Genomic DNA, 14,628 nt, shown 5'->3' with positions numbered 1-14,628 from the left:
TGCAGTGGCAGAAAGATTAAAAATAAAGAATCAAAGTGAAGCAATTGCAGTTGATTATGGTGCAGTCTGAGATGGTTTATTGACTAAGAAATTGGGCTGTAGAAATGCTAATGAAGGAAGTAAGGCATCTCATTCTGAGTCTCGGAAAAAAGGACTTCTCACCTTGATTAGTAGGCTGTCCTGCAGGAATTGCAAGAGTTCTTAACTTTTTCCTGTTTATCTTATATAATGCTTAATAGTTGAACTTCATGTTGCACTGGACTTTTTAGTAGCCTTCACTCACTCTCAGGCATTTTGTTGCTTACTGGGGTTGCAGGATTTGAGATGCAATCTTAATGGTTTGTGTTCCTCCTAAGGTTTGAGCATATGTTCACAGGACCACTTAAGCTTTTTACTTCCTTTTTCTGTCTAATGCTTTTCTCTTTTACGTTAGTTAAGTCTTAAGATTCTTCACCTCTATTTTTGAATAATAGAAACTAGTTTTAATCATCATCTTCAATTTTCAAATCCTATTAAAAAAAAAAAATTATAAATCTGTTCCATAATACTGGATTTAAATAATGCTGTAAAAGGAAATTACTACATCATCTATATAAACTTCTTGGAGTTGGGGTCTGTTTTCATTGGAGTAGGAATACTGTCTTGATTTCTGTTTTAGAGGGAAGTTTATACAATTTCAGTACTTCAGTGTGATTTTTCATGTTACTATAAATCCTCTAATCACACATTTGCTTTTGTTATACAATAGTTATCGTAGCTCCTTTAATAATAGACCTGTGGCCCTGAATGCTTCAAGAGTTCTTCCTGACAGCATTTTTTTGTTGTTGATGCCTATGTACCCTTGATTTTGTTACTTTTATCCTTTCCCAGAAGACAAGTCACATTTTCATTGTGGATTTTTCTTGCTTTCTGGTGTTATAAATACCACACACAAATTTCTTCTCAGTGGATGGGCAGGTAAAGGTTATCTGACATCATTACCTTTACACAGTTAAGGCTGTGTCACAGGGTTTTGTCATGCCATGTTATCTACATGATTAAAATTTGTATTTCTGTATCTGTTAAGATTGTAGCAATAATACTTCACTAATAGTCTTGATGAGCAGATTCATATCTAACTGATGACTGTATTTGGGCTTTTGGGTTTTTTTCCTCACAATGAGGTTTTTTATTTTTCTCTCAAAACTGAATTTATTGTTTGGATTTTTTTAAGGCTGGATCTTCAGCTCCATTATACATCAAACAAACAGAGGAAACAGAAGCAAGTCTAACAGATAGTACAGAATTATACGAGGACAGCCAGCTTCTTGGTCGTTCAAAAGCAATTGCAACTAAGACAAAGGAGATTGAACAGGTGAGTCTTCTTGGCATTTTGTCACTAATACAGTAATGGTTTGCTCTGCTAAAATTACCTTGATTTATTTTTTCCTCCTCCTTGGAGTGTAGTAGGAATGTAATTTGATTTTTCAAGATGATGTGATAACATCTCCAACAGTTTAATTCTGAAGAACATGGCATTTATCTGCACATGGAAATTAATGGTAGTTTCTGCAACTTACATGCAACAACTGCTGTTTTGCAAGCTAAGACAATGACTGTCTCATAATTCTAGTGGCCTTTGTTCTGTTGCCTGTGAGGCCATTTCCTGAGCTGCAACACTGTTCCTTTTTACTGACACTTGAAAAACAGCTTTTTACTCAATTGTTTTTTGGTTTTTTTTTCCTTCTATTAATATTGGCTTTGCGTAATCATGTTCATGGTGGGCATGTCTTTCTGTGTGTGCTGGGATGGAGTTTACCAGAGCATGCTGTAACTATGAGAGCCATGATGCAGTTGATTTATCCCCGTGTGTCTGATCACAGGGTTACGTACAGCCTAAAAGAGCTAGTACCAAATGCATAAACTTAGGGCTTTTTAGAAATGACAGACTAAAAAGAAGTGCACAGGCTAGAAACAGATTTTTAAAAAATAGCAGTTGTGATTGGTTAGCCTGATGCTGGTGAATCTATGATTGATTAAATTTCCCTAAGCCCTAAAGACAGGGTTTTAATGAAAACAGATGAAAATTTGGTCAAAAAACCTAAATATTGTTTTCCATATGACCTAATGCTATTGTGTTTGGTAGAGTTTGCACTTAATTCTAGGGAAATCTAGATTATGTTCTGTAAAATGGAATACTTTTAGGAACTTAGTTCAGAAAAGCCTGAGGAATAACTTAGATTTGAATTTTGTAGAACCAGTTTCTCCTGTTGTTGGTTTGAATATTGAAGCTGTCAGCTTCTGCAGAATTTAAATAAGATTCTAGGATGATGCTAGAATTATTTTCTCAACTGAACAAGATGCTTATTTTCTTATAAACCAGGTACTGTGAATTTGTTAAGAGTTAGCCAAGATATTTATTTAATCATTGAAAATTAAGACTGGAAAATGATCTGTATTTTTTTCACATAAATATTTAAAATTAACTTCTTGATTGGCAATTAAATTTTTTGATTTTTAAAAAAATGTTGTGATAGACCAGATGATTTTCATAATCATCATGAATATCATAATGAATCATCGTAATGAAATACCGTGAATCTTCCTACTGTATATGGAAGCAGTCTCTCTATAGAAATTTGTATGCTATTTTGTTTACTTTGAGTTCTTAGTATCTGAAAGTAAATTTATTTTCACATTTAAATCTTTAAAGGGAGCAGTTAGCTAGTACATTTATAAGAAAGCTTTTTCACAATTTAGTTCTGATTATTTGTCTTGAAGACGCAAGTAATAGCAGAAAAATTATTTGGTTCTGTGGACTTATTTTCCGGTAAATCTCATTCAAGTGTTTAGTGTAGTATTTCTGGAATGTAATTTTGTGGAAGGATTACTAAAATAAAATGCTTATTGCGAAGACTTACACTGCAAGAATGGTGAAGCTGTAATCTTTCTGCAAAGCAAGATTTTCAAAAGGTTGTTTTTCAGTATGCACTGGACAGCTATTAAGGTATTTAAAATAAATAAGAAATGAAGTCAGGGCATGTGCCACTGGGTATGTGTTAAAGAATTGGTGGGGGCCCAGCTAGTGTTTGAGGAAGTGAGTTTGACCCATTGAACCTCTTCTGTCTCCTAAATTTTTCTTTCTCTTGGAGCACCAGATGTAGTGATGTTTCCTTTTTGGTTCATATTTATTCTCAACTTGATTGCCAAGTATTTATTGGCTGTTCCAGACTCCTGGTAAAGCCTTCTTTGCTTTGCCCTCTCCATATCCATTTGTCTCCAAAGCTCTAACCAGGAAAAGGAGCAAAATTTTCCAAATATGTACTTTTACTTCATAGGATGGTACTATTTCAGGAAAACCCAGAGGCAAAAAGCTGTGCTGACAGAACATGCATGGTGCTGCAATGAGCAAATCCATTGCTGTGCAGCAGAGAAACAGGCAGTCTGATGCCCTTGGCAGGAGGGAGGTGGCAGCTTGTGATATAGTCTGTTATTTCTCTTAAGAAAAACAAGCAAAAATATCCCTTGAGCATTTGAATGAAATATTCATGCAGGTGTTCTGTTTTAAATTAGTCCATCTCAGTATCTCGTGTATCGCTCATACCACTCTATTGTAAAGTTGCCTCTGCCTTTTCTCTAAGGTACAGTAACACAGTTGCCAATTGCAGAATTTTAAATGAAGCATGATTGTAAATGATCACCCTGGCTCATCAAGAAATTATTTGGATATTATTTATTTGATAAATTTATTTGTAAAATCATGTCATTTGAAGAAAAATTAAGTTATTTGTGTGCTGATGATGACAGGGCAAAATGTGTCAAAGCAAGGGCTAGTTGCTGTTTGCTATATAGTGACTATCTTTTAGGAGTCTGCGGTTGCTTTGCAAATATTAACTGAAGCTGACATAAAGAGAGGAAACCAGAAGTTCTCCTCATGGGTAAAGGCTTGGAAAAATCCAGACACTGTTTAAACAGAGCCAAGAGTTATCTGTGTCACTCCCAAACTAGAAAAACTTTGAAGTATGTATTTCATTTGAAGTGTGCCAGTATTACTGGGAAAGGAAGGATATGGTTGCAGATGCACAGATGCTTGAAAACATTCCTGAACTGGGACTGCAGATCCTGGGCATTTTTGGTCTCGTCTGTGAAACAACAGGCATAGTGACACTATTGTGGAAACATCTAGGTTGCATGGGACTTACCTGAGCAAATCCCTGTGAAACAGGGCCTTAGGTCAGGTCATTCAGGGCTCTATCAAACTGAGCCCTGCATATTTTCAGTGAAGGAGGCTCTGCTGTTTCCCTGGACAGCCTGTTTCAGTGTTTCACTGTTCTGTGTCTTGAGCTCAGCTGCCTTCACATTCCAGAACATGGTTTCTTTCCAACAAGGACATGGTTTCTGCTCGCTGCTTCTCTTGACAGCTTCCTGTCTCCATTCTTGAGCTGCAGAGTCCCAGCTCCTTGGTGTGGTCCCCTGCTTTTGGGACCCACTCCACTGGGACTGGGCTCTGCTGCTCTCAGGGAAGGGTTGATTTCCTAGAACCCTCTGGCTCTGCCACTTTGTGGTTGGAAGAATAAGGTTTTTTCCTGGAACTTTTGCGTGGCAGGTACTGTGGAAACTATGCCCTTTTATCCAGGTGCAGAGTCTTTTCAGTCTTTGTACTTCTGCACTGAATGGAAATTCTGCCGCGTTAATGTGTATCTCTTATTTTAATATATTCCATGATGTGTTTTTTAATGTTCTGTCTGTAATAAAAAGCTTTGGAGAGTTTTTAAAAAATAAAATTGTGAGATAATTAGCTTTCTGGGTTGGGATGTTTTTTGATTGGTTGGGTTTTTTTGAAGTTAGGTGTTTCCTTAGACCTTTGAACATGCATTTTCCTCTTTTCTTTACTCTTACAATTTTGAAATAATGTATTAAATGTTGTCTGAACATTTGTCTGAGCATGGTGAAGTAGAACCCCATTAAAGAGATGCTTAAAAGATTGGGCTGGTTACTTGAAAACAGCATAGCAGTGTATTTTGCCATCTGCATGTCAAGATCAATGAATGTCTGTAGTTTCCTAATGTAACCATTTCATGCACTTTTAAAATATTTTTGCATTTAATAGCATGCATTATGCATTAAGGTATTATTTTTGGAGTTGTTTAGTTTCTGGTTTTATATGGTTAAGGATCAGCTTATGCTTTTAGCATGTAATGTGCTGAAGTGTGGTGGTTTTTTTTGGAAGTGATGACAAATATGTCCCTGATGTTAAATTCATAATTGGAGCTATTCAGCATCAGTGTTGCACAAAAGGCTATCTCTTTGTTCTTCCTTCATGAGCACGAGTAGCAGGGATTCTTGAAATGTCTTATCTTGTCTAGACATCGAGTCTGCAACACTGTGTTAATTAGTCCCTTATTATGTGTCCACGTTTCTTACAAGTTGCATATTCAAGTTGGAGTGACATGGATTACCTCTGAAAATCTATTCTTTTCTGAAGACAAATTTTACCAAATGACAATTTTACCAAGTACCCTCCTTGATTCTGGCAAAAAATAAACCTCTGAGTTTCTAAATGAGATTTGACACTGAACCCTCAGTACCACAGAGTTCTGGCATCTAGGAATTAATTAAGCCCAGGAATTAATACATTCGTGCATGCTTTTTTATTCTTAATGGAATCATTGGCCGACTGTATGCTTTCAGTTCGCCAATGTTTTTAAGTGTTCAGCAGAACAATATTTTTTTAATGTTTAAACATTTAGATTAATTGCTGTTCTAACTGATTAGTTGATGTTCTAAATTAGTATTGCTTGTTAAGAGTCCTCAGGAGTATTAATGAACTATTACCCTAATGGGACAGCCTTCTTGCTGGAAGATGCTTAAAATTAGAGATGTTTCTAAAGCTTGTGTTTGAAACTTCATAGCTATGGTGCATAGAAAGAAGGAAAAATGGGGGTGTGGCTGGGTCAACAGGCTGTCCAAATTCTGTTTCCAGATCTGCTGTCTAACTAATTTTTCTTTTTAGAATTCTCTGACCTAGAAGTTACAATTAAGTAAGAAAAACAGGTTTTAGCAGTTACAGTGTGTGTGTAGTTTGAGAAGAAATGTTTCTTGTTCCCCTTCTTTGTCCTAGCTGCTGTTCTGGTAAGATATATATAGCAACAGCTGAATTGTCTTTGTGTGTACCTAACACTTGTTAATGGGACTCTGTTCTCTGGAGGTACTGCTCTGAGAGAAGACTGACCTCTCACAAAGTGATACTTTACATTGAAAGGACTTTGTTAAAAAAATTTTGGTTTTAATACCAACAAAACACAAACAAAATTATACATGCATTTCTGTCATAATAAAATAGCTGTAGTTTGTTTAGTGCATGGGAGTTTGCTGTATGACTTCCTTCCGGCCCCCAACCCCTCCTGCTTCCTTTGCTAGTTTTGTTTTGCTTCAAGCAGAACTATTTTACAGTTCTTCAACAGTATAAAGGTGAAAGAGGATGTAAATATGAAGCTTCTGCATCTTGGCTAGGGATAAGCTCATGGTAATTATATTGGAAAAGTTTTGTAAGTCTTGGATGTGACAGATCAAGTATCTTAAGTTTTAGCAGTTGTAGTAAAATAAGTAAATTAATAAATTGGAGTAATGGGAATCCAGGACGGAATGAAGGAGGATGTCAGAGCTGGCCTTGGATGTACCTTTTCTTTTGAAAAGCTCACTTCAGCTGAGCCAGGGAAACTGGTTACTATTTCCTTAGATTAGCTTGTTGGTCTGCTTGTGCTGTTGCTTATTTCAGGCAAAATTATCTAGGTTAGAAAAAATCCCCTAATTAAAATATAAGTTAAGAAGTAGGTGAGCTAAGCGAAGCTGAAGGAACTGGAACAGTAGCTAAAAACACATTAAAGGATTATTTCTGATTGTGGATGAGGTCAGACATGCTTTGTTTCTGACAGGAGTAGACGAGGCAAGAGTAACAGGCTAGATGAGGGTAAAAGATCGGGAATCTGTAGATTTTCTCTCCCTCCTTGCTTTGCTGTTGTCCTTCAAACCTTCTGTGCTTAATATCCAGTGACAAGGCCTTAATGATGGGCTCATCATCATCAGTCTAATTTGGTTGGTAGCATAGTATGTATCATGCCTCCTCTGAGCTTATGTTTATTTTACTTAAATGTAATTAAGTGTGTTAATTTATTTTTTCCTAATCAAGAAAACATTTGTGTCAGGTTTTGTTATTTTGCCTTAAGCTTCTCAGAAAAATTGATGATAACTCTTTTACTTAATTATATCATTTGCCTATGATCTTCTTTCATCCTTTTGTGGTTTATTAGTTTCCTTGTATCAGTATCCCTCTCCTTACATCTAAAGTCAAGTGATTTATTTCTTTCTACATGTTCTTAGACACATTTTCTTTCATATTAATTCTGACCTGCTAATTTCTCTACTGTCTTTTAGTATTTATTCTAGACTTCCTTTTTACCATTACAAAATCAAATCAGTCACATTGTTATGCTTATTCGATCTTCATATTTCACACTTGCCTGAAGTATTTTTTTTGTGCTGGGGTCTTTCAATTTTGCAAATATGGCCTATTTGTTAGAAATTCGTGTTTTCATATTTATGAAACTACAAGATGGAGAACATAAAAGCTTTTGGTCAGTTTCTTCATCGTCTCTTTTATTCTCCTTACAAATACATTTGTTTAAAGCAGGATACTTGTAAATGGACATGAAAACTTTAGCTACTTTCCTCTTCTTGTGTTTGGGCCACCATGCTTTAGAAGTTGTAATCCTTCACTTTCCATTTGTTCAGCTGTGTTCTATTCCCTTTCTGTGGACACGAATGGGTTATTTGGTGTGCACTGCTGTGTTCATAATTACAAACTGCTGCATATGCAAAAGCAGTGCAACTCATTGTACTCAGCACCTGAAGGTATGGTTTAATAAGAAAATATATTACCACATTTCAGATTTTTGCCAGCAGCTTTTTTCATTGGAAAGCTGATAAAAACTGCTAGTTGTTTAATATGCATGCTTATAGGGAGATACTTTAAAGAGAATTTAATACCAGAAATGGATGCATTTATCCAGTAACAGTAGGGTATTTCTTAGAGAGGTTTGAATTAGATGTAACTCACCTTTAGCTTTCACCACTATCTATTGAAGATCATGTTTGCCTTAAGTTTTTTAATATAAACAGTTTTAGACCTGTACTGATCACATTATTTTGAAGTTGCCAAATGCTGGGTATTCAGCCCATTGACAAATGTAGAGTTTTCGATGTAGTGGCACTTCATTATGGCAGCTGGTGAGGGGTCAGTAGCTCTGACCGAGGAAGCTGTGACCAGTCCGGAGAGATGGTCCCAAAAGGAATCGTCTTCCCGGGGCCCGGTGTCTTCCCTCAGCTGCTGGCTGGGAGGGCCAGTGCAGAGACTGTCAGTTCTTAAGTGATTGTCAGCTCGTGGTTTCAGCTCAGCTCTGCAGGGCAGCCTCCAGGCCAGAGCAGGGAGAGAGACACAAGAGGCTCGTGTGGCCGTTCTGCACGAGGCAGCTTTATTGGTCCGGCGAAGGGGAGCCAGGGACGAGCATCTCTCTGCCCTCACAGGGGCAGGGGGCTAGCTTTATAGGGATACAGGAGGTGGGTGTCAGAAGGTAAAGGCCAGTGGGTTACAAAGGATCTGCATAGGGTCTCCGAGAGCATTCTGGGTTTGTCTACTTCTCACCATAACTGAAAAGTGGCTCCCTTTCCAGGGGAGTTCTGCTGGGAGATTAAGCACTCTCCTTATCTCAGCAGTTGTCCCTCCAAGGCAGTGGCTGGGCATACCCCACACTTCATTATGTGATCAAGCAGCACTGCAGACTGCAAGAGCTCAGAGGATTGTTTGCTTACGGACATTCTTAAAGGGCATTGTTTACAGGTGTTACAATTTGGTGGCAGATCTCTGGAAGACTTAAATGAGAGAGGGTTAGTAGTTAGGTACTTGATGAAATTGCTGGACTTTGCTGAAACCAAAGGACATGTGAAAAAAGGACATGTTCAAATCTGAAAGACAAGATTGACTTCTTGGTCAGATAGAGTGAAAATCTAAGGAGTTATTAATTTAATAGCATTTTTTCAATCAAAAGCTGGTGGTGATTGTTTGACTTAAAATTTCTGGTTCTGTTGTGAGAAACCAGAAGAACAAAAACAGGATGAAAGAAGACTTGGAAACTATAATAGTGAGTGGGCTGGAAAGAAGAAAGATTAGTTTCAAGAGATGATGAGTGTCAACAGGATTGGAAAAGGTGTTAGGAAGAGAAGAAACTCACTAAAACTGTGTGGGCCATGATATATAATTAGGAATTAATTTTGAGAAATTGCCTACTGAAAAAACTGTCAGAAGTTGAGATCCTTGGAAGGATAAGCAGAATTGACACTGGCAAACCTCCTGGGAATGCTGAAGGATAAAACCAGAAATGATGAATCGTCTGAGCCTTGATAAAGGCAGTAGTTTCTGTGGGAGTGAGGGTTATTGTTTTTGTGAGTTGGAGTTTTTTGTTTGTTTGTTAGGTTTGTTGGTTTTTTTGGGTTTTTTTGGTGGTGGGGTTTTGTTGTTGGTTTTAATAACTTGGATTTAATTCAGAGGATAGAAAAATGCTTCTCTCCAACTTCATCTCCATCTTATTCTTGCTTTAACAGAAGGGCATTGGTGGATTTAAGAAGTAGGTTAGCAATGGTGTTTTTATTTTTGAACTCTTTTAAGGATTAAAGATAAAATTATCTCTTAGTAGGCTCACTGCACCAAAGATTAAAATTTTAAGTATTTTTTATTTTTACAACCTACTGTCTCTTCAGCATTGTAACTAGGGAAACTTGCTGCTTCCTGCATTGAAACAGACTAAGGGCAAAATCAGTCCCATATACCTGGTAACTAGATCCAGAAATTTAAATTCCCTCAGAAACAGTCCAAGCTCAAAGAACTACTGTCTAGCATCTCTACCCCTGCACTCTGATTATGCATCAGCTCTATCAGTATCCCTGATACAGTCTGAGCATTGATCTTCTGAAAGACAGAAGTCCGAGTGGTGCTTAACACAAGATGTATATAGGCCAAACAGGGAACAGTGTCATAAGGAAAAGTTTCATAAAACCGTATGCAATGATGGGATGGTGGTAACTGAGCAAACATGTGAAAACCCATGGAAAGTGGCAAATGAAATGTAGTGGCAGGAAGGTAGGTGACAGGAAGGACTTGATGTTTGGCATGGAAGCAGGTTTCCATTTCTCCTGTCCTGGCAAGTACTTTCAGGCCTCAGGAGGTTGAAATAGACTGCAACAGAAGAGTGTCACACACAAAATCTGTAGGTAGGGAAAGTCTGCTGAAGTGTGAATCTACAGTTTTGTGGGGGTTTGTGTGTCTTTTACAGACTTTTTTCTACAACAGAAGCTTGTTTTGTAAATGACAGTTTTCCTAGTGCTTGTAGTTTAGTCTTCTAATCCATTTGTAATCTGATTTATGTACAACACTGACTCATGTATAAATATAGGATCATCTGTGACCAAAGACATTTTGGTGACAGGTTGTGTTTGTCACCTGGTTCTTAAATTTATATGCTGTATCTCAGTGTCTCACCTAGCCTGATGTCTTCTTTCTTTTGGCAGTTGTTTAATTGAGTAGGTTAAACTCAATATGTTGTAAAGATGGGTAAATTATACCTATTCATTTTCTCTAACCTTTAAAATACTGGGTAATCTTATAGTTCTAAAAGGCATCAGAATTGAGAATTTTTCTGAAGTTTAATTTCCTAAGTTATATGGGGAAGAAATCTACAGTTGCATAAGTTGCTTATGCATGTGCTGCTTCTTTAAGTTAAGATTATGAGGCTATTAGATTTTTATCTTGGGGTATAAATGACTAATGCACATCACCATTTATTGCTGACCCACAAAGGATCACTTTCCTGTTTTGTTTGACTCTTGTTTGCTTTGGTGTTGTGACTTGAGTCTTCAGTGGTTGTCTGGACGTACTCTAGTATGGCTATCACAATGGCATGCTTCACAAAATAGGGCAGAAAAACAAGGGCCAAGATTTCCCCACAGGACAAAGTTTATGGTGTGCCTGTTTTACCTTGGTACTTTGACTTGGAAAGGCTCATAGAGTTGCTCATAGAGTCAGCTTGACTTGAAAGAAACACAGAAAGTGAATACTGACAAAATCGAGTGGGTCGTGGGTTGTTTGTGGTTCTTTACCTTCTCATGCTTCTTGAGAAGAACTGTTCATACGTTAATTTTCTGAACTATTGGACTTCAAGCTCTGAATGACAACAGTAACCTTTAATAGATGGGTTTGATACTGTTTTTCCAAGTGCTAATTTGTTTATTAGCAATCTTTCCTCTTCTCCTGGCTTCAGATAGCTTAAATACTTGGTTTCATTACAACATGAAATGTTCTCCTTACTTGGGTACTGTGCGTGCTTACTTGACCATAATTACACCTCACAAGCTGTTCACCACCTTAGTATAGTAAATAATTTATATATTAACTTTTTTGGTCACGTGCTACCTAAATAAAAAAAAACTCGACATAAGCATTTTTAAACACAAAATCATGAATAGATTAGGATATGCTGACACAAGCTTTTCAGTGATCATCTTCAGCTGGAAATTTGCCCATTTTATTATGTTTCTTCTTCACTTGGGTTCCTGGAGAAACTATCTTGTGCAATTGTAGAGTATCTGTGCTGTGTATCTTTCCACTCTATTGTTTGATTTCAGCTAAATTCAATTTAGGCATAAACCAAGATGATTAGTTGTTACAAGCTTTATGAAAATAGTCAGTAACAGAAACTGTATGAGTTCCAGTTGAGACTATATTATGATTGCATCCCATTAGACATCAAGAAGTCCCCTTAAGCAAATGCTGCCGTCAAAACCAACCTGTACCACTGCAGACTTCAGCTGTACGTTACAAAGAGTTTGGTGGCAACCATAGTTTGAGGAATTTCATCCCTGTATTGTACTGTTCCCTACACTGGCACAGTAGTCTTTGTGGGGCCTGACCATGAATCAGATCAAGAGAAAGAAAGAAAAATTTGCAAACACTTACTTAACTAATTCTCTTAAGTTCAGTGTGTTTCCTTAAATGTGCCTGCTGCTACAAGTGAGTAGCCACCCTGTGTTGTGTGTTGAGCTACTACTGTTTCTGAACATTCAGTGTCATAAAGTACTGCTTTAGACAGTTATTTAATCATCAGGCAGAAATCATTGAGAATTAACTCGCTTGGAAGCGCTAGTGCATCACTAGACACCCTCAGAACAGCCTCTTTCAACTGGCCTGTTGGAGCCAAACTTTGATTTAGTTGTGAAATAAGCTGGCCCCTAAGTTCTTGGAACTATTTCTAGCTGAGGAATGAGGTGACCTCTGAATTGGAGGGTGGAGGAAATCTGGAAGAGATGAAAGGATTTGTGGTGACAGGAGAGGTAGGGTTAGTAACTGAGTGTGGGAAGCAATGAACAAGGGTGGGACTGGACTTGCAGTTGAAAAAAAAAAGATTTTTGCCAAGATCAGGAACTGCAGCCAAGAGGGTGGGGGAAGGAATGAGATGGGGAACATGGGTGGAGATGGGAATTAATTCCACAGAAGCTCTAAAGCCCATGGGCAACTGCAGTGGAGTTTCTCCCTGGCTGGAGGGTGGAGACGCTACATCATGCAAGAAAACCCGTTGCTATTTCTGGTGCCAGAAACAAGTGGGGAGCAGGCAGGTGCTTCCAGCTTGGTGTCTTCCTCTCTGGATGCCCTCGAGGCATCTGCAGGAAGCTACAATTGTAAGGTAGGAAATGCAGCGTTCCTGCATCAAGTACCTGAAATTGCTTACTAAAAAATTTGATAAACATGCCATTCATGGCTGTTCTTTTGTCTCTTCTGTTCAGTTTACTGTATTTGTCATCAACTAGGATGTAAATGTAATGTAACTTAATGTAAAAATGAGGTTTTAATGAAATTATTAATCTGGTTACCCAAGTATAGGTCTAGCCATAACTCAAAAATGCCCTGATGAATTTTTTTTTAATGCTTTTCTTAGTTTTTGTCAAATATATTCTTAGGCATAGCTGCAGCTCATTGTACAATTTTCCTTTTTCTTATGTTGAAATGGAAGGAGGTTTCTTGCAACTATGTTTTTGCTAAAATCAGAAGCAAAGATAAGCAAGTAGTTATATGATCTCTCATGACCCAGATAAGTTACTAAAAAACAGTGTGCTTTAGGAGTGCTCCTTTCTACTTTAAGTAGGATGGACTTCTTGCTACCCAGAAAAGCATGTACCGTTATAATGAGCTGGCTCTGAAGCCTTTTAATGTGTGTAGGCATTACTCGTGTCACAGTAAGCAGGCAGAGCAGCAATCCCAAAGAGAAGTATCTCATCTACTGTAAAGGTTGTTCTAAGTATTCCTAATAAAACATATGTGCATATTGCTGAGGAGTTATATTGAGATATGCAGAGGTCTATTGGGGATAAAGTGCTGAGCTTGGTTTTGTCTGTTGTGGATCAACTAAGATTTTAAAAGAGGCAAGGACATTTAGCATGTTACCCAAGTATAAACACTCAGTGTCTGGTGTCAGGTAAGGTTTTTTATGGGTGTAAGGATAAAAACTTTCTTTGGTATGTTTGCAGTTGATTTCACTGTGTATCACTCAGCAGGTAGGTGTAACTAATAAGCAAGTAATTTTTTACTGTACTCCTTAAAGCTGTTGTATGACATACTGTATTAAAGCTCTGAAAGAACATGTGTGCATATGTACATAATATATATAGTGGGCAGTGTTTCTGTTCTTTAGATAATGTTTCCGTGCAGTTATGGAGCATACCTTTATTTGTAGTTTCCTGTTTCATAGAATGCATGAAATGTAAATGCATTTCTGTCACAAGGTGATATGAAGATGTTCACATAGTTCAATTGACTCAAAATGTTTTTCAGTGAATTTTTGATTTTTCGGGCTACTAGGGTTATATGAGAACTTGAGTAAATACTTGCTAAGGGAATGGGGAGGACTCAGATAAAATTATGGGAGAAGTGAAGGTAGTCAGAGATAGTAGTGCTTCCTTTGTTAGGTATTTATTGGCCAAACTGCAGGGTCTTTGGAACAAGAAGAGTGATTTGGCTTTGTCCACAGTGCAGTTTTCTGAGCAGTGATGAACCAAGGAGAACAAAGAAAAGAGGTAAACAAGTGAAAAAGATTAGTACTAAGTTAAAGTAATATGAAGAGAGTAAATTGATTATGTTAAAACTAAGCAATAGTTCTAAAATCAGGTTTAGGTGCATTGCAACCAATAAATGGAAAGTCTTAGTTGTGTTTTCTTCATCAAGAGTGTAAACTGTTGACTTTCCCTAGAGAAGGCAACTTTTTTTTCCCTTGAACAGTTGCTGTTATTATTTTACACGGTCCATGGTACTCTGAAATACATAAATAAATTAAATAATTCTTGTTTAGTATGTAAATTCTTTGTGTATACTTATCCTTGAAATAGCAAAATTCCTTACCAGCTGATTTAAAAATAGAAAGTTTGTAATGTTTAAACCTTTATGTGATTTTAAGGGGAAAAAAAAGCCCACTGGACTTTCTAATTTAAATGAGAAAATGTCATCATTTTCATTGTTGTTTTTTATTTAATTTGGCTTGCTCTGTTCTAAAT

At 37.3% G+C, this 14,628-nt stretch overlaps 1 protein-coding gene across 5 annotated transcripts in view; it reads left to right on the top strand.

Moving 5' to 3' along the window:
• Positions 1-14,628, top strand: part of PPHLN1 (periphilin 1) — a 64,238-nt gene that overhangs the window by 35,568 nt on the left and 14,042 nt on the right. For all 5 annotated transcript variants that reach the window (XM_032105295.1, XM_032105293.1, XM_032105294.1 and 2 more), the window contains one exon: positions 1,214-1,354. In XM_032105295.1, the coding sequence (XP_031961186.1) occupies positions 1,214-1,354 (141 nt within the window). The remainder of the gene's footprint in view (positions 1-1,213; positions 1,355-14,628) is intronic.

Source organism: Corvus moneduloides, chromosome 4, assembly GCF_009650955.1.
Source record: "Corvus moneduloides isolate bCorMon1 chromosome 4, bCorMon1.pri, whole genome shotgun sequence".
In the NCBI taxonomy this organism is placed as follows: Eukaryota; Metazoa; Chordata; class Aves; order Passeriformes; family Corvidae; genus Corvus; species Corvus moneduloides.
The sequence above is the reverse complement of the archived record's forward strand: the minus strand, read 5'-3'. Positions and strand labels throughout refer to the sequence as shown.